This window comes from Rhipicephalus microplus, chromosome 3 (assembly GCF_043290135.1).
Source record: "Rhipicephalus microplus isolate Deutch F79 chromosome 3, USDA_Rmic, whole genome shotgun sequence".
Classification (NCBI taxonomy): domain Eukaryota; kingdom Metazoa; phylum Arthropoda; class Arachnida; order Ixodida; family Ixodidae; genus Rhipicephalus; species Rhipicephalus microplus.
In genome coordinates this window covers 265,742,333-265,765,983 of record NC_134702.1, presented here as the reverse complement: position 1 = coordinate 265,765,983, position 23,651 = coordinate 265,742,333, and the positions used below count along the sequence as shown (strand labels likewise).

The following is a 23,651-nucleotide window of genomic DNA, read 5'->3' as shown; positions in this document are numbered from 1 at the left end:
AGCGCACTTGCCTGTGGTTATACATAGTTAGGTGGAGTGTCGTACGTATCCTTCATGTTGCGGCTGCTTTGTACTCCCTTTTCTTGGTACAGAAGGACGTGGTAGCGGTTTGGGTATAGGGAAGGACGCGCTGATGCGCAGGGGAAAGTTGGTGTGTAAGGTAAACTAAATAGGTATAGGTAGGGGAGAGCACAGGGTCCACCACCTTAATTCTCGAGATGCGCACACCACCACAAATCGCTTGTTTTGGTTACCTACCATTCATAACAGAAAACAGGTGGACGCGCTTGTTCGCACTTGGGGATTGAACCTTTTCTTCAGCGCGGAAGGCGGACGTGAGAGTGAGAGATCTGTGGATGGAGGGAAGAAGAAGTTGCTGTTGAACACCTGTAGTATCCCAGAGAAAGAGATAAGTGTACTCCCTCTCCACAATACCTTGTTGTTTTTGCCTATAAAAAAACGCGACCGGGCGCAGCCTACCATTATTCTTGCTAGCTCACCACAACATCATGTCAATACACGTTCTTATTAACGATGTGGTGACCAAAGTTTACCCTGCAATCGATAATGATGAACTGCCCACCATTGAATACGGCCTGCCTATCTACATTACCGCAGGTACGCTCAAGTATTCTTAAGATTATGCACAGCAGTGTGCGTATTCAAACTTTCTTGGCGCTTAGATATACTGCTTTTCTATTGCAAATGGCATGTCAGTGCACGTTGAGACTGTCGTGGTGGTTGCTGCGCTGCATGGCTCGCCCGAACGGCAGGAGGGAGATGTTGCGCCGCATCACTCTCCCGATGGGCACATGAAGGAAGATCCTGCGCTGCATTACTTTCCCGAACGGCCAGATGATGTGCCGCGTCGCATGGCCCTCCGGAACAGTGGACGGAAGAGCTGTGGTCTGAAGGTCAAGTTTTGTGCTCAATTTGGATGGTCAAAAAATACCAGATGGACATCAGAAATAAGAAAACACTAAAAAGCAAATGTGGCAAATAATCTCTGATCAAATTAACTTGGAATTCGGCAGCGTAATTCTCCCAAACCAAGTAGAAAAAAAAGGAAGCGCTCCCGAAAAGTAGTACAGCCTGATTGATTGATTGATTGATTTGTGGGGTTTGACGTCCCAAAACCACCATATGATTATGAGAGACGCCGTAGTGGAGGACTCCGGAAATTTTGACCACCTGGGGTTCTTTAACGTGCACCCAAATCTGAGCCCACGGGCCTACGACATTTCCGCCTCCATCGGAAATGCAGCTGCCGCAGCCGGGATTTGAACCCGCGACCTGCGGGTCAGCCGCCGAGTACCTTAGCCACTAGACCACCGCGGCGGGGCCGTAGTACCGCCTGGTGAAGGAACATAACAAGATTTCTGGAAATGACCACAGAACCTGCAAATTCGAAGAGAAATATCAATTTTGAAACTGTTTCTTTCAATAGGATGAACCTAGATCATGTTATTGCTCTCACGTTCTGTAGATATGTTATTTTGGATATGTAATTGAAAGTTTACAGTAAGCATGTTTGTTTCTCCTTATTCTTTTGTTGCAATTGCTTTGTAGATGAGCAAATAAGACAAAATTAAACCAGATGCTAATGGGCTTAGTTTGTTCGCACAATGTCAATCAGAAGACCACTTCATTTTAGTTTTCAGGCAGCTGGCCAAGGTCCTGGAGCTGCAGCACCTGATAAATTCGGCGTACAACGCTGGGGCAGGACGTCGACGAGTGCAAAGGTATGTTACAATTATTCTGCACATTTTTTCTTCAGGAAGTAGATTGTATTTATATGCCTAGGAAAGGGCGAGGATGCTATTCGACATAAATTTCTTTACATTACATGTATGATAATGTGAGGGTTTCCACTTTGTTCTAAGTTAATTGTTATAAAAATAAAAAAACGCATTTTTGCCTTAAAGCATGCCGTTTATTCACAACAGACACAAATGTATCAATTTTCCATTAATTCTTATCTTCAGGGGCTAGAAATTCGAACAGGGCTGCAGTTGCAGGCTCGCATAATATTCGTTTAATATATCTGAGAAAATTATTATGGAATCAGACCAAATGCACTTCCTTCTCGAGTCATACGAACGTCCCACACATTACCATCCACAAAAAAATACAGTCACAGAAGCAATATATTTATCTTAATATTCTTTCAGCTTGCAATGTATAAAAACTGTTGGAGAAAACTACCACAAGTACTAACTTGTTATCTCAATTATTAAGAAATGGAACCACATATATCTTTGCACATGTAGGCTGTGCACAAGTTTTCAATCGTACTTTGAAATATTTACACCACTGTTTGTATCGCATAAACAATGAACTATTTGTCATTTTGATATTTGAAATGTATTTGTGCAGCATGGTAGACTAGATGCTTTATGCATAGTCATACATTATTATACATTTTATTTGACACTGTTGCATTGTTCAATGATGAATACTGTGGTCTTAGTCGACCGTGGCAGTAGGTTTGAATAAATGTCTTAAAATTACGCTTGCATGTATATTTAGCACCGAAGGCTTTTTCCTTTGAAAAGATTCAAATTTAGCTTGCATTTTGTCGCCAGTGCCCAGTCAGCTGCGCCAAGCCCCCAGATTTCAGCAGGAGAAAGCTCGTGGCCTAGCATGAGCACGGCCACTGAATACAAAGAAGTGCGCCCTGCAAGCCTTTTGCAACCAGTGGTTGCAGACCTGGAAGCGGAGTTGCCACAGTAAGAGCAACAGCAAGAGCAGCAATAGGGTCCTCCAGCCAAGCGACGGAAGCAAGACCCAAACCGGGCCCTAATTGAGGGTTTTTCAAATTATTTAAAAGCTGCCGAGGCAAACAGAGATCGGCGCCACACTGAGCGCATGGAGGCAGAAGATAGGTGTCATCGGGAAAATCTTGCTGTTCCAGAGCGCTTAGCAAAATATTTTGAGCAACAGCAACCTTTTCCTGATGACGACTAGCTTTCTGTAAAAAACATTTCATTAGCCTTATGCAAAAAGTCTCTCTCCAAAATACTTGGAAAATATTATTAACTTATATTGTCTTTACATAGTTTATTCTGAAATTTCATTGTCTCATCTGAATGTGTGTCTTCTTTCTTAAAAAAAACTTATATGATGTAGTGATTGAAGATGTATAGTTTTTCTTTATGCTTATTTTCTGTGCTCTAGAGTAAAGTGGCATGACTATTTCTTGTAAAGTGCCATGACTATTATATGTACAATTTTTCTGCATTATGCTGTTGTTTGTACAGGGAGTGCCTCATTTTTGTGAATGCATGTTTATTTTTTACCACTCAGCCCAAGTACATAATAACACAATCAGCCCAAGTGGGGCTGATTGTATGATTAAATAATTCTTACCTGTTTGAAAAATGTTTATTCTGTAAAAGCCATTTTATTTCACTTATTTTTTGTTTTGATTTATTGCTGTTTTTGCATGATTTTTTGTAGTGTTTAATCATCGTGAAATTAATATTTGATATTGTAAATATTGTTGTACTGAAGCTTTCTTTGTACGATTCTGATTTTTCATGGTTGTAAGTACTTTCCTTTCAGTTCATTTTTACCTTGTAATAAACACACAATAGTAGAAATTGATTATCGCAGTGTGTCTTTGATGGTACATGCTATGCCTTGGCTGAGTTGTAGCCCCTCTAAAGCTTTACCTGTGTTGCAGCTTTAGGGCATGCACTTCCTTTGAGGAAAAAAAACCTGATAGCCATGTCTGATCAAAAACTCCAAGAGCTACTAAAACTACTGATATGCATATGTGTGTGTGCACCACACTGTATATATTTTACATTTTACAAGAACATTTTATTGCAGTTATTGAGCATCCAAACAGGTCAGGCTACAAAGAAAGAACAATATAAATCTTTTCTCCTCCAAATAGAAGAGGATTGCTGCACCTAACCATACATATACATTGAGTTCAAGAACATTTGTATTGCAGTTATTGAGCATTCAAATAGGCTACACAATAAAAAAAGATCAATATAAGTGTTTTCTACTCCAAATGGAAGAGGATCCATTTTGAATTTTTCTTTGACTGGTGGTGAATAGTAAGTCAGCCATTCACTTTACTTAAGTAGTCACTTTAGGTTCTGGCATCCTGCATTCAAGCTAGTAACATGAACCTATAGTTGTATATTACAAAATGTAGTGTGTGCTATGCAATGCACTTTATAGGCACTGTATGGAAAGTTACAATTATAAATTTCCAGAATACCAAATAGTATATGAATTTGTACATTTACACATATCAGATTCTTCATGTTAAAGTGTGTTGTAGTTGGGGGCTAAACTAATTCTGACCCCATGAAGTTTTTCACATGCATGTGAAGTATGTTTACTGAACATTTTGGGATCTGCAATCATTGTGTTAAAAGCAGTTTGCATTGAAAACGAAATAAAACAGTATACATAACACAAAGGTGTACCATACAAAAATCAAAATTACTTTCAGTACAGACAAGAGCATATGTGATTGCACAATCACCAACTGTCATTGCATATAAAAGAAAAGGAAACACAGAATAATAAAGCAATGATTATTTTTACAAGCTTACTAGTATTTGTGCATTCAGATAACCTAAGAGCATTCCTGAGTAGTATATATGTGTTATGAAAACATCGTGTTTATGTAGAAGCCACAATCAATTTGTAGCATCAGTGTTATTCAGCAGTCTGATGTCGAACTAATCTTACACAAATTCTACCAAAATAGGCTGCTTGTGAGTTACAAATAATCGGCTTAGTGAGATATAAATTGACTGTGCTAGTAAACAAGCAACATTTATCAAGATTATAGTGTATGGCTTGTTGTTTAGGCTCGCTGGATGATCAATAAAGTTCACTGCTTAGTTTTCCAATGCCATTTTCGGAGCTGCCTTGGTTCAGTTTACTAAAGAAAATTACTGTTTAGAATAGCATTTCTTTTTTGTAGCCATTGGAGCAGCACTTTTACCAGTGCAACATGTAAATATTTTCTTTATTTATTTTTAATACTGCAGGGCTCTTTATTAGACCATAGCGGGTGAGCATACATATTTGACAAGCAGGTAAAAAAACAAAAAAAAACAGGAAATTGAGCAGAAATGCAGTGCCGTGATCACAAAGATATGCAATGTTAGTTGTTATTAATAACTGTCAAAGAATATCCAAATATACATATGGAAATCACAAAGAAATACAAATAAGTACAGGCCAGAAGTAATGTATATATATACAGATGATTTACAAATGTCACATAAAGGTAAACATAAAAAAGAAGTTCTGTGCATACATGTTACAGAAAACCAGAAAAAACTCTGCACTGAGCACTAGGCCATTGACATGCCTGGAATGGTGATGTAATGAATCGGGGACTGGGAACGTTAGTGTATAGTCAGATGATATTTTGAATTTTCGATACAAAGTCTGACAATGAATTTGCGTTAGTAGTGTAGAAATCTAAACAGTCCCACTTTCTGACAGAGCAGGTGAAAAATGAGAGTTTGAATGTGTCATTGTGGTAATTGTGCTCTTTTAGTGTGAGTGAATGTTTGTGTAGGGTTACGCGGGCCTCTAATGAAGGGGTGTACAATAACGTGTCAATTTTATAATAGTTATGCAGAATAGAAGCTGGAAAAGAAATTTCATGCGTGCTTGCTTCGCTCTAACCACTAGTGTTTGGATGCCACAGCTTGTGAGCAAGTGGGAGAAGCAGTTCATTTATATTTGTTGCAGATGAATCTGGCGACCTTCCCTCTGCACATTTTCTAGTTTTTTTAATGTTAGTGAGTGTGTAAAGAAACAACACTGTGTTAGCATATTCTATTACCGGTCTAATTACGTGGTATAGGCTAAAACCGTGGTAGATTGAGGGGCTAGTAGGGCAGATCTGCGAAGACAAAATAGCTTTCGCAGAGCAACTGCAGTATTATTGGTGATGTGCGCATCCCATCGAAGATCTGAATTCAATAAAACTGTAAATTTTGACGCTAATTCGAACAATAGCAGCATTTCAATAGTAGCAGGCTGAAAATTGGAGTCTCCGGAATCAATAGATATGTAGGGTTTAACGTTCCAAAACCACAATATGATCATGAGAACGGTGGTAGTGGAGGGCTCTGGAAATTTTGACCACCTGGGGTTCTTTAACTAGCAGCAAAATCTGCCCAGAATCAATATTTACAAGTGGTGTGAACACCTTGACAACGCACACCACCTCTCTCTGTGCGTGCCGTCCGAACGCGTTATTCAGCAGCAAGGGTTCTCCTTTTTTTTTTACTTTCTTTCTCCTATACGCAGTTGTTTAGCCGTTAAATATACAACACAGGTTCCTGTTCAAATGAGTTCTCAGGCTGCAAACATCACCAATCAGCCCTGCAAACCACCCCAAATGTATTTGAAAAAATAAAGAAAAATAGCAAAGAGCTAGCAAAGAGAATGTGCCCTCGTAATTCTGTGAGTGACCTCTCCTAATTGCGACGCCTTTGTCCGATGAGCCAAAGGACCAAAGGTGTTTAGTGTCCTCTTCTTGCAGAACAGGTGCAGCATTGCTTTACGCCTTTACGCATCCTTATTGCTTTGCATTACCCAATTCTTCCACATTTTCACTGAGTTTCAGCTTGCAATATCGATGAGCACATACATACCTACATCAAGCGGCAAGCCATCCGATAATATTAGTCGTTTAGGTAGACGATCCTCCCTGTATGTCCGCTTTCTTTATTACTCCCCGTCCCCTTCTTCGTCGAGAACCCCCATTCCACGGTTTCACATCAACAAACTTCCTTGGGCCGTTTGCGCGGCACAGAAGATGCAAGGTCAGACACTGCGTCACTACCACCGACGGGTGGCGAAAAATACTCAGAAACTCTCCCATTGTATACGCGACGGGTGAGAAGGCTGTAAAAGAAGAAACGCGCAGGTGCAGTCTAGCCCGGCCGCGTCGAAAGGATGGATGGATGGATGGACGGATGGATGGATGTGGCTTTACCCTTTAGATCGGGCGGTGGCTAACGTCACCTAGCCGTAATACTTAGTGAACTAACCATTACATTTATCTTTTTTTTCCTTTAAATATTGAGGTTGAGGATTCGTACTTTGCAGTGAAGGGTTTATTTTCACTCGTCTTTTGACTTTAGCCACCAATCAGATAACCTCCTTCTAGTTAGGTTTACCCGCTTAAAGTCTATTTTGCCCTCCCTGCCCCTAAACACCAGTGCTTTGAAAAACTCTGCGCCATCATCCTGAACTATTGGGTGAAGCCCTTTACAGAACATTATCAAGTGTTCGGCAGCTTCTTCTTCCTCTCCACATGCACTGCATACTGTGTCTACCCCTTCGTATTTGGCCCGATATGTCTTGGTTCGCAACCCTCCCGTCCTGGCCTCAAACAGTAGAGAACTACCCCGAGTATTATCCTTTCCTTGGCAATTTCCTGCTTAAAAGTTCGATAGATCTCTAGTGTGTACTTCTTAATCATGCCAATTTTCCACTTGTCAGTCTCCATTTCCTTCACTCTCTTCTTAACCGATAGTTCTTTCTAACTTGGCCACCTGCTGTTTCCTAAGTATTTACCAGTCAATTTCCTGCTTCGCTTCCTCTAGTTTGTATCGACATTCTTCATGAAAACCTTTCTAGCCCAACGTTCCTCCCCCATTTCTCTCAATCGCTTCTCGAATTTTACCTTGCTACTAGCTTCCCTGCCCTCAAATGATGTCCATCCCATATCACCTTGTACTCCCTGATTTGGTGTATTCACGTGAGCTCCTAAAGCAAGCCTACCTATTCCACGTTACCTAATTTCTAATCTTGCTTGAACTTCTGATCTTATGCACAAAACCGCATTGCCGAACGTCAGCCCAGGAACCATGACCCCTTTCCATATTCCTCTCACAACCTCATACCTATTGTAATTCTACTGTGCCCTATTTTTCATCACTGCTGCATTCCTGTTACATTTAGTCGTCACGTATAATTTCGTGTTCGCTTAGGTACTCGGTCCCATTGCTTATCCATACGCCCAGATATTTGTATTCATCTGTTATCTCTAGCGTGACCTCCTGCACTGCAAGCCCACCACCCTCGTTATCATTGAAAATCATGACTGCTGAGTTTTCCCCACTGAAGCTAAAATCCACTCCAAATGTATTGTTGAGAAAGAGAGAGAGAAAGCCGCGCCCCTAGCGGTGTCCTTTCAAACCGCAGCATGCACCAAGAGCGAGCGCTGGCACCCCCTCCCCCCTCTCTCTACTGGGTGCTTCCAGTACTAGCGTGGTACGCCGACGGACAGGAGACCATGATCGACCCTAAGGAGCTTCGCCATTAAAACACGTAGTAAAGAGCTTGTTGAGCCTGTGGTTTCGGGTTCCACGCTGCCGCCGACGAAAAGAGGCCGTGAACCACTGTCGATTATTTCACCAGGCGTGCACCGACGACGCCGTCGACTCAAAACGATTGTCACGCCGTCGCTGGTCGAAATCGCCTCGGCGGATACCTCCACCAGCCGGCCGCATATTCAACAAGGCGGCAAAGGCGGCGGCGGTGGCTTGTATCGGCTCGAATCGCAAGCTACCCGGGCAGGACGACGAAGCTTGATGGCCTCAACGAGTACACGTCCATCGAGAGCCTGGTTTGCAATACGATCGCCGAGAGCACTGGAAGGAGACGGCGCAGCAGCAGAGAGTCGGCATGCCCCGATGTGTCTCGCTGTTGTGTACAGCTGGTTGAGTCCACTGCCACTGCTGCCAGTGCGTTCTCTTGTGTCGTTTCTGCTGACGTATGTCCCGAAAGAATGTTTGCGTGAAAACTAGAACTCGGTACAACATTTAGTGCTCAGAAAGCAGGCAAAATTGAATAAATTCTCAAGGTAGCGATGGCAGCGTCGGCGTCAGTGGCAGAAGCACTGTGAACAATCTCGATGTGCGCCGCCATGGTTTTCCAGCCGCTCTTGCGATTTTGTTTTGACTTCACTTTTCAAGTGTTAATGTGCCCTAAGCGACGAACGCCGAGTTAGTACATATACACACAGGTTGTGTTCCGATTCTTGAACAGCACGTAGGCAGTCTACGCAAGCAGCTTAGAAAACAGCACCGAGCCCATGCTGTCCTAAAAATGGAACACGTCTGGACGTCTTCTACGTGACGAGGCGCCATCTCGCATGAGAAAGAGAAAGGTAAAATAAAGAAACGTAACTGTTGCAGTTTCTAACTTATTTCATGTTGAAATCTAAAAAAATAAATGTTACTCACATTGACAGTTTGGAGAAGCGTCTGCTTGTGTGCAGACGACAATTCCTGCGAGATTCGATTTATCCGAGCGATTCGCTGAGCCGCCTAATTGTTCAGACAGCAAACTAGGCTGCATCGTATCTGTGTACGACGCGGGCTTCTTGGAGCTCTCTATTTTGCCACCTGTGAGAGAACTGGAATGGGACTTATGATGGCCGCTGTCCACGTAGCTGTATATTTAGCTGTTTACGATCAGTACTGGAACACACCCAAAGCAGGCGCGTTGCTGTATGCTATGCGTTGCAGAGCTATTTTTTTTTGTACAGATGAATGCTATGATTGACACCGTTGCTTCGGGTAAGATCACCACCTGAGGGTGGCGTTTGGCGTTGACCAACTTGCACATATTCCTATAAACCCTTTTCACGAAAGCCCACCGCCAGGGCGTGCCAGCGTGCCACAAACAGGAAGTGCTACCAAGAAACTTCCGGTGGCTTGCCTGCTGCATGGTTTCTTGTGGTGGTTGACGTTTCATGTTGGCTGGTCGTCGAAGAGGAGGAGGAAACAATTTTAATAACGCCAAAAATGGGTCGGATGAGGGAAGGGGATAGGGTTAGGGAAAAAGAAGACGATGAGCCCTCAGGCCGCTCTAGGTGGTCGAAAGTCCGTGCGCTTCGGCAAGCTCTATGGCCCAGCGTACAATCGGGAGTTGGTCGTCCGGTCGTTGAGCGGCCTCCCTTCGCTCATGGCGCTCAGCCCCCGCGAAGGGGGTATTCCGCTTGTTTGGACAATTTCTGCATGTATGATGAAAGTCGGCTTGGGGCCTCCAGCAGAGGTGACAATGAGGTAAGGTGTCATATGGGTGAATTTTAGAATGTATGAAGGGGGCAATCAAGGTGCCCGTTTGTAGTCGGTGCTAAACGATTTGGTCAGTCTGGGACAGTGATTTATGGGCTGGTAGGTAGATCTTGCGGGAATTGCGTTAATGTAAAGTAATCTCATGGTAGGGGAATCGGCACTCTGGCGCAATGCGAAAGGAAGGCAGACCGTCCACTGCCCGGTTGACGAGTGCTCGGGCTTGCTCATGGATGGCTGTATTCCTGAAATGACCACAATGCACGGGAACTCACAAAATGGTAATTATTAATTAAGGGGGAGGGAGGAATAGTAGGATATGGTGTGCAGGTGCATGAATTTGACGCATTGCAAAATTACGAATGGCCGTTTTTGAGTCTGAGAAGACATACTCCGCTGGTTGTGAGCAATTGCTAATGCAATCCCTGCTTCTTCCACTCGATTGGTTGAGCCACTCGGTCGAAGGTGGCGCTACAAAGCAATTTCTGGGCATTGTCTAATACTGCCACCGCAAACGCAGGACGAGAGGAGTATTCTGCGGCATCAACATAGGTGACCAGATTCGAAGTTGCGTAGCGCTTATGAAGTGATCTAGCTGTGGCTATACGCTGGTCATGGTTATGGATGGGGTGGGTATTTTTAGGCAATAACGATATCAAGAGACTGTCACTAATGTGTTTTGGGGTTGAAGAGACTGTCATTAATGTGTTTTGGGGGGATTCGCGGCCACGAGTGTCACCTTGCTTGACCTGTGCCTTCTCCTGTTATAGATCATCGAATCCTGCCCCGTGCAGTTTGCTCGTCAGCGCCAGGAATCAGCCGATCAACGAAAGCTACGCGAAACCGCCATCTCATCCAGCCCGTTCTGAGCACCGGAAAAGGCTGTGACGCACTCCGTGACGTCACATGGTTGCAGCGCCACCACAAGCCGTATTAACGCCGAACAGTCGGTTTCCATCTGGGATTCGCGGCCACGAGTGTCACCTTGCTTGACCTGTGCCTTCTCCTGTTATAGATCATCGAATCCTGCCCCGTGCAGTTTGCTCGTTGCCGCCAGGAATCAGCCGATCAACGAAAGCTACACGAAACCGCCATCTCATCCAGCCCGTTCTGAGCACCGGAAAAGGCTGTGACGCACCCCGTGACGTCACATGGTTGCAGCGCCACCACAAGCCTTATTAACGCCGAACAGTCGGTTTCCATCTGGGATTTGCGGCCACGAGTGTCACCTTGCTTGACCTGTGCCTTCTCCTGTTATAGGTAGGCTGTTTATCTGGTTAGCCTTTTTGCTAATAAGCTCTGTGGCTGTGGATCCCCGCAATTTGTGTAACGATGGGCGTTGACCTGTGTACTTATCGCGCTCGAATCGGCACGTTCTCTGCTTGTAGTGCACCTAAAATCTTCCGCCATGTTCAGTCTCAGCTGAAACTAACAGTAATCAGCGCGCTATGCCCCAGGCCGTCTCTGCTTTTGGCGTTAACGTGTCTTACCTTGCTTTTACTCTGCGCGGGGGACGTGGAAGCTAACCCAGGCCCCAGGAATGAGGATGTGGTCACCCTCATAAAAGAATGACACGACGAGACAACTAAAAGCTTGAACGATATCAAACAGCACTTGACTGCCTTGAAGACTCGTGTCACGGCCATTGAAAAAACTTTGAACAGCGTGGCGAAGTTCAAAGACAACTTTGACGCTGTCGCTGAATCTGTGAATGAAGTCAAGTCGAATATAAGCAAGACAAGTGGACAGCTAGTTGAAATAGTTGACGATATGAATAACAGAATGAGGAGGAACAACCTTATCATCAAAGGCCTTCCTGAGGGTGATCAGGAAGGATACACAAAGACAGAGCAAATCGTCAGGGATTTATTCACTGACCAGCTTAAGATTAGAGCTGGAGATATCGAAAGGGCACACCGCTTTGGCCAACGTCGTCCCGGCTTTCACCGTCCAATTATTGTTAAGTTTCTTAACTTTAACTCTAAAATAGATGCCCTGCGGAAATCGTACAAGCTTAAAAACCTGGAGACACCAAAAGTTTGGCTTGAAGAAGATTTCTCGCCGAGTGTTCAATTCGCAAGAAAAAAACTTCGGGACTTCGCCAAGAGCAACCGCACTGACAACGCCCGCTTTTCAGTGCGTTTTAACAAACTCCACCTACAAGGCAAGGTTTACCAGTTTGACCCAGCCAGTGGCTCGGTGGTTCAGGCGTCCTCAGACCCCGAACGATCTGCTAAATGATGCTTAGCGTCACAAAATCAGCGCCCTTCACCCATTGATTCATTTTCGATGCTTTTGGCTAACTTCCGTAGCCTATACCATAAGACTGACATCTTAAAAGCCATCATGCACACGTGCTCTGCAGAAATCATTATCGGTACCGAAACGTGGCTGTCTGAGGACGTCACAAGCAGCGAACTTTAGTTACCATCGTCACTCGTCATCTTCCGCATAGATAGAACCGGCTCCCGAGGTGGTGGTGTGGTTGTTGTGATAAACGAATTATACCACCCCTGTCCAATTTCTGTGGACTCACCTCTCGAAATAGTCTGGGCATCATGTCGCATTGGTCATGTTGCTTGTGTCATTGGCGCTTGTTATCGACCCCCCGACAGCAATTCAGAGTTTCCAGAACTTCTTGGTGATGCCATTGAACAAGTTACACAGAAATTTCCTAATTCGCTTTTATTCTTAGGTGGTGACTTTAATTATCCAGAAATAGATTGGTACACCCTGTCTGCCCTTTATGACAATAATCGATCTGAATGTATTCGATTTCTTCAGCTGCTCCTTTATCACAATTTCACACAACTTGTACATAAACCTACGCGGAAGGATCGGGTTTTAGACTTGGTCCTAACTAACAGCCCCGAAATCTGTAGCACACGCGTGCTAGAAGAAATCAGTGATCACAGGGTTGTCCATTGCTTGGTTGCACTTCCTACTGCAAGGAAATCAAAAATTAAAAAACACTTGCTGAACTATGCGCGTACCGACATAACAAAAATGAACAGTATGCTACACACTTTCGCAGCGGAATTTTACGAATTCTTTGACGACCGTACAACTAATGAAAACTGGTGTTTGTTCCGGGATAAACTTGAAGAAATTGAAGCTACCTGTGTTCCTAAACTAACAATAAGTTCTAGATCAGATGATCCATGGTCCACGCGAGACGTAAAACGCGCCCTGAACAAGAAGAAAAGGGTTTACAGAAAAGCAAGTCGCTTGAACTGTCCCCAAGATTGGGAAGCTTACGAAAACATTTCAGCTGAAACAGACAGCATCATTTTTCAAGCGAAAGATAAATTCTTTAACGAAACGCTACCTAACTTCATGAAAACGGACCCAAAAAAATTTTGGAATATCGTGAACCCCAAAAGCACCCACTCGATAGCAGTATTAATGAGGGAAGACGGCAGCACCTTATCGGTAGAACACTCCGCTGAAAAATTCAACAAACACTTCACCACGGTATTCACTGACGAACTTCCACTGAATGATTCTCTTTCACTGTCACAACTTCCCATTGAATACCCTTTTCCAGCAATCCTAATAACAGAGCACGGTGTAGCTAGCGTTATCAGTCGACTTCCCCTTAAAACCAATCCCGGCCCCGATGGCATCAGCGCCAAACTACTTAAATTAACCTGTCAACATTCAGCTAAGTTGCTTGCATTCATTTTCCAGCAATCCTTTGACTCTGGTTGTATACCAGATGACTGAAAATTGGCTAATGTGGTACCCATCTTTAAGTCTGGTAACAGCAATCACCCCAACAACTATAGGCCGATTTCACTCATGTCCATTTCGTGTAAGTTACTAGAGCACATCATACACTCCCAGGTCATGCGTCACCTCAACCGTAACAATTTACTTCTTCAAACCCAACATGGTTTTGAAGAAAAAGTATCATGTCGGACTCAACTTTTCGAACTCGTGACAGACCTGCACACAGCTCTTCATATGTCCATCTGCATCGAAGCACTTTTCATAGACTTTTCTAAGGCTTTTTATCGTGTTCCCCATAACCGGCTAATGTTAAAAATACGTCACCTCAGCCTCGACCAGAAAACGACTGCATGGATACAATAATTTCTAAACAACAGGTCTCAGTCAGTTAAACTTAACAACTACATATCTCATCCTACCCGAGTAACATCTGGTGTGCCACAAGGCAGTGTGCTGGGTCCTCTTCTCTTTTTAGTATACATTATTGACATTGCATCTAACATAAGTTCATCAATTCGTCTTTTCGCGGACGATTGCGTTGTTTATAGGAAAATAACTTGCACAGATGACGTTGCAGAACTACAACAGGATCTTACCAGGTTAGGGGAATGGTGCAGCAAATGGCAAATCGAAATTAATGTCGAAAAAACCAAGCACCTAATGTTTACTAATACCACTTCTGTGTGCTATAGTTCTTATAAAATAAACGATTCGATAATAGAAAAAGTCACGTCATTTAAGTATCTGGGCGTAATACTCACTTCAGATCTAAGCTGGACTGCTCACATAGAGTATACTACTAACAAGGCTCTCAAGAAACTCGGCCTCCTTAAACGTCGCTTGCATTTCACTAATAAGGACACAAGACTGCGCGCTTTCAATTCATTGATTCGGTGATCCCTAGAATACGCTTCAATCATATGGCATCCTGACCAAATCGGTCTTACTAACATGCTCGAAATGGTACCGAATAAAGCTGCTCGGTTCATCTCATCATCCTACTCACGTTACATAAGTGTTTCTTTAATAAAATCGGACCTTGGCCTTACCACACTTGCCATGCGCAGGCGACTTACTCGACTATCGTTCTTTCACTCACTTTATCACAGCAACTCATCCTTCGCCCAGTCTCATATCTTTCCAGCCCCTCATACTTCACCCCGCCTTGATCATGCGCCCTAGGTGGCCCCCATTTTTGCTAGGACCAAGAAGTTTCAAAATTCGCCATTGTCATTATGCATAATCGAGTAGAATTCTCTTCCACCTAACATCGCCGAAATTACAGATCCTTCCATATTTAACTCCATGCTTCTGGGCTATGTGCATAGTGAAAAACATGGCTGAGCTGTGTCTGATTGCCCTCGTTTTGCCTGCTGTTTTTGCTCCCGTTACTTATTCAGTGTTCTTTGATGTAATTTTCTTAAGTGTTTTCATTATTATTGTACTAATGAATATGTACTCGATTAATGTCTGTGAACGTACTTGACTTGATGCTGTGATTCGATTTACTTGCTGTTTCCTTTTTATTCTTACTTTTTGGTATTCTGTTTTCCGTTCATGTTGCTTGAAATGTATGTATTCACTTAAATCCCCCCCTATGTAATGCCCAATTGGGCCTTTAGGGTATTGAAATAAATAAATAAATAAATACAAATTTTGTAGAGGTAGTGCATCCTGTGAGGTTGATTTTGAGGCTCTGAAAGAGCAGCCTTTCTCTTTCAAATTTCGAAAGTCGGGCATAGTGGCCGATGAGCTGCACTTCTAATATTTTTTCAATTGTATATGCACCCCCAATTGGAGCCGGTATCACAAACGTGGAGGCCTAGAAATTTATTATCGTTTACCTGCGAGATGAGTTGGTTATACGGATATTTTTAAAGGGAAAGGGTCACTAGGACGAATGAGAAGGAGTTCAGATTTAGGAGCTGAGCAGCTGAGGCCAACGCTCTGCGCGTATTTTTGAACTGTTAGGGCTGCTCTCTGGAGGGTGTATTCGATTGTGCCACAGTTACCCGTGCTGGTCCAAAGTGTGATGTCATCGGCGTACAGTAAGTGGTGTGGGGCTGGTATGGTAGCTAATTTTTGCACGAGGGGAATCAGAGGTATATTAAAAAGGAAAGGAGAGAGGACAGCCCCTTGCGGGGCACTCCTACTTACGATGGTGAAGGTCGGAGATTTAAACGATCCTAGGTGTATCTCGACGGTTCTGTTCGTTAAAAAGACCGCAACATATGTGTAAGTGCGGAAAACCGCGTAGAGTGCACTGAGGTTCTTTGGAATAGCCGCATGTAGGATACTGTTGAATGCTTTAGTCAAGTACCAATACTGCTTTTGTAAGATTTGGGAAGTTGCAATTCCGTACCTCCTCTTTGAGCTGGAGCATAACATCTTGGGTGGAAAGCCCTGCCCTGAATCCAAACGTAGTCGGAGGGAAGAGGTGATTTGTTTCCTTGAATCTGTTAAGACGATCGAAGATGACGTGATGCATAAGTTTGCCTGCACATGAAGTGAAGAATATAGTGCGCAAATTAGCTAGGTCGAATGGTTTGCCTGGCTTTGTGACGAATGTCACTTTGGCATGTTTCCACTGGGCAGGCGGTTTGCCCTGTTCCCAGTGCTGGTTAAAATAATCATTGAATACCTTAACCGAGCCTGCGCCTAGGTTGCGGATCGATTTATTGATGACGTGGTCAGGTCTTGGAGCTGAGGTGGTGCACAGCTGATGTAATGCAGCGCAAACTTCTACCTCCGTTATGGGATGGTCTAAATCTTAGTTGGGAAGTCCCCCATTTTCCGACATGGACTCGGTCGCATGCTGCGAATTGTAGGTTTGAATCACGGTTTGCATTTTAGGTGAATTCTACGCTTCTTTTTTAGGTAAATTAGCCACGTTATCGCTAGTTTCAGCCTTCGATTTTAATGGCTCAAATAAGTTACTTAGAAAAGAACAAGTTGTGTTAAAGTGAAGGCTTCGACCTAGCCGATTACATAGCCGCGTTCATTGTTGAGAGACAAGAATATTGGCGTGCTCTGTGATGAGGTCGAGAGTCATTGACCTGCGACGCCGCAATGTGCGGTTATGCTTTTGCCTAAGCCAGCGTCTTTTCATACTCTGGTACGCCTCCCGTAAATGCACCAAACGGCTATCCACCGGCTCATTTGCATGCTCAGTTGGTGCTTGTTCAGTCGCGAATTCCAGATCTTTTTGTAGCTTTGCCACTCAGGTATCATAGTCTGAAATGGAGGTGGCCATTTTCAGCGCACGAAGTTTTCTAAATTGATCCCAGTCTACAATCGCTTTGAGCTGGTACCACAGTCTAAGTTTACCGGCCTGAGGCTTGACGTCAATTAAATAGAGATCACCCCCTAGGGTGATGCCAGTGTTCTCCCTTTGTAGCTGAGTGATGTTTTTACAAGCGTTAAATCTTGGCGCGCGTCCCTGATAACACTGTTTCCTATGCGGGTAGCTTGCGTAGTATCCGTCGCAAGGGACAGCCGTGTTGTTTTATGAAGTTGCACAGTTGTCGTCATTTAACGGAAGAGGCCCTATATCCCCATTCAATATGTGAGGCATTAAAATCTCCTATTATGACTATAGACATGGTGCCTGCGATATAGAGCGTTTGTGCGGGCGCGCGCAACAGGTCAGCTGCTTTTTCCCGGAGGTGGTAGTAGATATTTAATAAAAATAAAGTGGAAGATCGAGAATTATGTGGCAGGAGCTCAAGGAAGACGCACTCAGAATAGATATCGGAGAGGTCATATGTTACATGCGGAATGTTACGATGAACATAAGTGGTGACCGATAGGGTAGGGAAAGTTTGCGGCTGTATAACGCGATGGCCTGTTAAATTGAATTTTTGTTTGGTTCCTGTACGGCGATGACATCTGGCACTGAAGTCGCCTGCTGCAGGTGGAGCAATAAGTTATCCTTTCAGCGTTGTAGGCCTCTAAAATTCCATTGCCAAATTCTTAATGGTTGAAGGAATGAGAGCTTATCGGAGGGGCGAGAGGCCATCATTAGGCGGGAGAAGGTAATGGAGGGGGCTTGAGAGGAAGAATTTTAGTTGTTAGGTCTGTAATAACCTGTTCCAGACGAGCAAATCATTCCGCGATTTGTGTAAATCTGAGATCCACGCTTTGTTCCAGCTCCTCAAGAGTCTGCACCGATGCGTCGGCTACATCGTGCGTGATTTCTACAGGACGCTTTTCCTTGCGTGGATGGTCATCAGCTAGGAATTGATTTGGGTGTGAATGATCACTTGCGTCTGCGGAAAGAGAGTCACGAATTTCTACTGGTTCTTGGCACTTAGTGGGTTTATTGGCACTTAGTGGGTTTGGCAAATTTGGCGTGTGTGTGAGTGTGAGTGGCGTGTGTGTGAGTGCAAATTTGGCGTGTGTGTGTGTGTGTGAGTTCTCTTTCCTTACCACGGGAAAATAGGCCTATTTTTGTATGTTGCAGCTAGGAATTTTCTGTGCCGTTGCTACTAGGTTTACAGTGCCATGCAATACATTAAAGTAAAGACAAATGAACGTACTTTTGAATGCTTTTTACTTTGAAACAATAAAGAAAATTTATTTTGCGCAAAAAATTTGTATACATAAAATTATAAAATTTTCAAGAATTTTTTTCAGAAAACGAAGCAATATCTGAAACACAAAATTTTTCTGTGGAAATCTGAAATATAAAAAATGTTCAGTAATCACAGGGCAACATTATTTAGAAGAATTGTTTAAATGGACAAAGTTGTTTTTGAGTTACCAAAAAATTGCCTGATGCATAGCGAAATAGTGAAGTTCTGAGTTGGTCCTACGCGAGATTTTTTTTTCAAGAAAAAAAATTTTCCAGCAAATTATAACATACCAAAATGCAAGTACTAAATGTAGGGTTTGAAAGGTACATTTGACGAAAGCACTGGCAGATTTAATAGGTAACGAAAATTGACAAACACAAATAATTAGGTTTGTTCACAACAAACCTCGTAATGGTATACTTATATCTTCCGAGTAAAAAATTATGGAAAAGTTATGAGAGATGCAAAATATTTAAAACAGCGTATTTGAGTAGGATTGAAAAAATGAAAGTTATAGCTCAAGAACTTCTCGAGCTATAAATTGTGCACTACTGCGGAGCGTCATGCCTAGGTCGATGCCCGGATCCCTCTGGGGTCGGAAGTCCACGTGTCTTCGTGCTGGAGGCAGCACATCGCACCCAAATGAAGTAGACACGCTAGAAATAATAATAATATGTGGGACACATACAGAGCAAGTCAGCCAGTTCCAGAACACGATAAACAAAACAGAAGATGAAAACCAAACTTACTCGCGACTAACAGCTGACGTTCCCGACTGATCTGATAAAATTTCTTCATTGGAGCTGAAATCCGATGTCACCACATCGTTGTCCGATTCCTCACTGCTCGAGAAATCCAAAAGATTGCTCGTCGAGGCGTCGGAATCGAGTGAAATCGCTTTTTTCCGAGCGCGCGTGGTTTCGGATGTTGACGCCATCACGCGGATCACGTGCGTTTCAACCTTTGAATGGGCGCGCCCTTTAAAAATCACCGCCACGCGGTAAAAATGCGAACCGTACAAAAACAGAAATACTAGTGTGTGTACAATCGCCTAGATGGCGCTGCAAGTCCATCCGTACCAAGGAGGATATAAAAACTTGCTGGAGTGGAAGCGACGCCCGTCAGGTGACGCCAGCGGCAGCCATCTTGCCGGAGGCAGAAAGCGCGCTGCCGGTGTGTCGCCTCCACGCTTCGTTGCTGGTGCACGCTGTTCTCTTCAAAGTTTTCAATGAGTGCAAGTCTTGCTCTTGGATAATGGTTACCTCCTGCCTTGCCTACGGATGCACAAACAGGCTGAAGAAAGGTTCTGGCCTCACATTTCACCTGTAAGTACATGAAATTTAGCGTGTTCTACTCGCGGTCATTTCAGCCGCATTGTAGTTGCTTGCAGGCCCGCGCATGAAAGAGCACAAAATGGCATTGTGTGTACGTGTGCCGCAGTTGATTGTCGTATATTTCTTGACAGGTTTCCAAAGAATGCAGAAGTTCGGAGTCTTTGGGAGCGGGCAGTTCACCGTGAAGGGTGGCGCGCTAAGGATGGAGACCGCCTGTGCTCTGTACATTTCAGTCCTGAGTGCTTTGACCGCACTGGGCAAACGACGCGACTGCGGGTGGGAAGTGTGCCCACGTCGTTTCCAGCTTTTCCGCCTCATCTGCAGAAACCTGTGGGTATTACTGCCATCGTTGGACGAGAAGCGTAATGTTTAGCGTGCATAACGCTTGTGGCGTTACGGCCGCAACATAATACTTGTTCCACGAAATGTTGTTGCGAGTATACGTGGCATTGATTGCGTGCCGAGAATTGGCGGTACTGTGGAGGAGTAGCTGTAGTTTTAAAATATCGTTACCGTGTTTGCGTTACCGTTTACCGCATTACCGGACGCCGCCGGCGAAGGTGAAGTTACCGGTAATGGTAACTGCTTCACCTTCGCCTTAACTGGTGATCAAGATACATATTTATTTATTTATTACTGCTAACCTGTTTACCAGGTCTTAAGCAGGAATGGGCATGCAGCAATGTTTACTACAAAAACTTTATTGACATCCACAGCATACTGACAGTGGTTACAATTCAATACTTAAATGCACATCCGGCGAATGGAAAGTATTACTAGAGCGGGTGCATGTCCTTTTTGCTGGCATACAATGTCTCGTGCACGATTATGAAAAAGCTTGTTACTTAATACATTTATTATTTCTTCAAAGAAAATGTGTAGCTTAATTGTACCCACATTATACGTGTGAGGTTTCATTTAGTTTTTGCGCTTGCTGCCTTTTTAGCTCGTCTGAGAAAACGTATGCTTTCAAACCCAGGTCAAACGGAAGCGTCCCGACCCCAAGTCTCGAGATTTCCCGGCCCCGCCTGGTCCTGAGTGTTCTGGGTTGTGCGACCTGCCTGGAGCTGAAAATTTTTCTGAAGACTCGCCAACCAAACAGTTCTACAAAGACAAGGTCCTTTACTCACAAGAAGAGATAACCCAGTTGAAGAAGAAGGTCAAAACACTGCAACAAACTAAACGAAGGCTGGTCAAGAGAAATGAAAACGCCCAAGAAATCATCAAAGAAATCCAAGAGCAAAAACTCTTGTCAGAAGAAGGCTCACATGTGTTTTCATCTGTTTTCTCGGATGACATTCAGCAACTACTTTGCAGGGTGGGCAATGAGCAGAAGGGCAAGTACCCACCTGAGCTGCGAGCATTTGCACTGACTTTGCATTTTTACAGTCCAGCCGCGTACGAGTATGTGCGATCCAAGTTCAACGAAGCCCTCCCATCCCAGCGAACACTAAGGGGCTGGTACAAGTCGTTTCAAGGAGCTCCTGGCTTCACAGCCGAAGCATTTGCTTTCCTTGAGAAGTTTGCGGAAGCACGTGATGAATCTTCTACTGCGCTCTAATTGTAGACGACATGGCCATCAGGAAACACGTAGAGCTAGTTGGAGATAAGGTAGTAGGGTATGTTGACTTTGGAACTGGGCTTGACGATGACGGTCTTCCTGAAGCTGCAAATGCGTGTGTCTTCATGATCGTTGGAATCAACGTCAGATTTAAGATGCCAGTTGGATACTTCTTAATAGACTCACTCACAGGAGCAGAGAGGGCCGAGCTGGCCAAACAGTGCATTGAGAAGCTTGCGTTGGTGAAGGCTGAAGTAGTCTCTCTCACATTTGACGGAGCCTCGTCGAATTTCACTATGGCCAGGTGTTTAGGTGCTCAACTTCGTGTTGACTGTGAGCAAATTTCTTCAAGCTTTGTGAACCCAGCTGACGATGCTAAGAATGTTTACATTATCCTAGACGCCTGCCACATGATTAAGCTTATCCGTAATTCCTTGGCGAACTTAAGCTACATTGTTGATGCTGAAGGAAACCACATAAAGTGGGCCTACATAGTGGCATTGGAGGCATTGCAGCGTTCCGAAGGGCTGCGGCTGGGCAACAAACTCACGAGAGTCCACGTGCAATGGGAAAAACAAAAGATGAAGGTGCGATATGCTGCGCAAGCATTGAGTTCCTCTGTGGCCGACGCCTTGGACTTCTGTGAAAATGTGCTGAAGCTACCCCAGTTCCGGGGCGCCAGTGCAACATCGAAGTTCGTGAGGGTCTTCGATCACCTGTTCGACCTTTTTAATTCTAGGAACCCTTTTGCAAGGTCGTACAAGGCTCCTCTGCGGAAGCAGAATGAACCCTGCTGGAAGCCATTCTTTGCCTACACCCAAGCGCATATAAAGGGATTGAGAGATCCGGCTGGGCGGCCAGTTTTAGAAGGCTTGAAAAAAACTGGTTTTGTGGGCTTCTTGATCTGCATGGCGAGCACTGAAAAAATGTTCGACGAGCTCGTTGGCCAGGGTAAGCTGAAGTACTTGTTGACGCACAAACTGAGTCAGGATCACGCTGAGAACTTCTTCGGATCTGTTCGTGGCCGAGGTGGGTATAACAACAACCCAACCGCTGCTCAGTTCATGGCAGCATACAAGCGTTTGCTGGTGCAAACAGAAGTGACGTCTTCTAGCTCGGGAAACTGCACCAAAGACATGGTTTCCATCCTGAATGCCACTACTGTTGTCGCCCAGGTAGACGCAACAAGTGCGCTCACAGACATGCGCAGGTCGTCGATCTTGGAGCCTCACGATGACCACGACTACACGCACCCTGAAAACCTTTCTGCCGTAGTTGTTGCGGTGGTGCCTTATATCGCAGGCTTCGTTGTACGCCAAGTGTGCAAGACAACAACATGCGAAGAGTGCATTGCAGCCCTGTACTCAGATGAGCTAGTTCCCCTAGTTGAGCAGAAAAACAGAGGTGGGCTTGTGTCCCCGTCCAAGGATGTCATTGGCTTGTGTGAAGCCGTTGAAAAGGGGCTGCGACGGCTACAGATTGAGTGTGGAAGACTTCAAGCAGTTAACTCCCAGTCAAAGCATCTCGTTTTGGAAGTGCTACGACTGTCTGTAGAGGAAAAATGGTTTCAGAAGCTACAGCAGCACATTCTTGACCTTGATCCCCTCGACAATCATATCTACAGCTTGTGCAAAAAAGTTGCGGAGCTGTATGTGAAAATCCGCATCCACCATATGACAAAAGAAAGAAACCGCGAGATCATCAAGGACAGGGTCAGGCCAGTTCTTTCAAGAATGATCATTTTCAAACATCAGTGAGTCTCCCCGCACTGCTCGTTTCGGCTATACTGTTCGCATATATTTTAATGTTTGTGTGATTGTGTTTTTTCTGCCATTTTCGAGTTTCTGAAAGCGTTATCGTAGGCCATTTCGCCACCAAAAAGCAAAGAATAAATGCTTACAACCTGACACAACTGTTTTTATTGCTTTGAAGACGCGAGAAACTGCACCTGCTGCTTAGATAAGCGCGAGCGCAGCTGTACTCGGCTGTTTCTTGCCTCTGCCAAGATGGCCGCCGGCGGCTCGGCGCGGCTTCACCCCCTCCCATGGGTAAGCATAGGCGGCTTCCACTCCAGCAGTTTTTTATATCCTCCTTGATCCATACTAGAGATCTATCGAACTTTTAAGCAGGAAATTGTCAAGGAAAGGATCTATGATAATACTCGGGTAGTTCTCTACTGTATGAGGCCAGGACGGGAGTACTACGAACCAAGACATATCGGGCCATTTACGAAGGGGTAGACACAGTATGCAGTGCGTGTGGAGAGGAAGAAGAAACTGCCGAACACTTGATATTGTTCTGTAAAGGGCTTCACCCTATAGTTATGGTGGCTAGAGGGGGGAAGTGTGGCGGGCGCTGTATCCCCGCC

At 44.4% G+C, this 23,651-nt stretch overlaps 2 protein-coding genes across 2 annotated transcripts; both read left to right on the top strand.

The window, feature by feature from the left end:
• The first annotated feature begins 710 nt into the window (after positions 1-710).
• LOC142803201 (uncharacterized) lies at positions 711-3,354 on the top strand. Its single transcript, XM_075888297.1, has 3 exons — positions 711-906; positions 1,655-1,742; positions 2,586-3,354. Exons 1-3 carry the CDS (start codon positions 711-713, stop codon positions 2,731-2,733), a joined length of 432 nt encoding a protein of 143 aa, XP_075744412.1. The 3' UTR covers positions 2,734-3,354.
• Positions 3,355-19,260: 15,906 nt separating this feature from the next.
• Positions 19,261-21,283, top strand: LOC142804247 (THAP domain-containing protein 1-like). Its single transcript, XM_075890988.1, has 3 exons — positions 19,261-19,713; positions 19,854-20,052; positions 20,702-21,283. Exons 1-3 carry the CDS (start codon positions 19,643-19,645, stop codon positions 21,281-21,283), a joined length of 852 nt encoding a protein of 283 aa, XP_075747103.1. The 5' UTR covers positions 19,261-19,642.
• Positions 21,284-23,651: the final 2,368 nt, after the last annotated feature.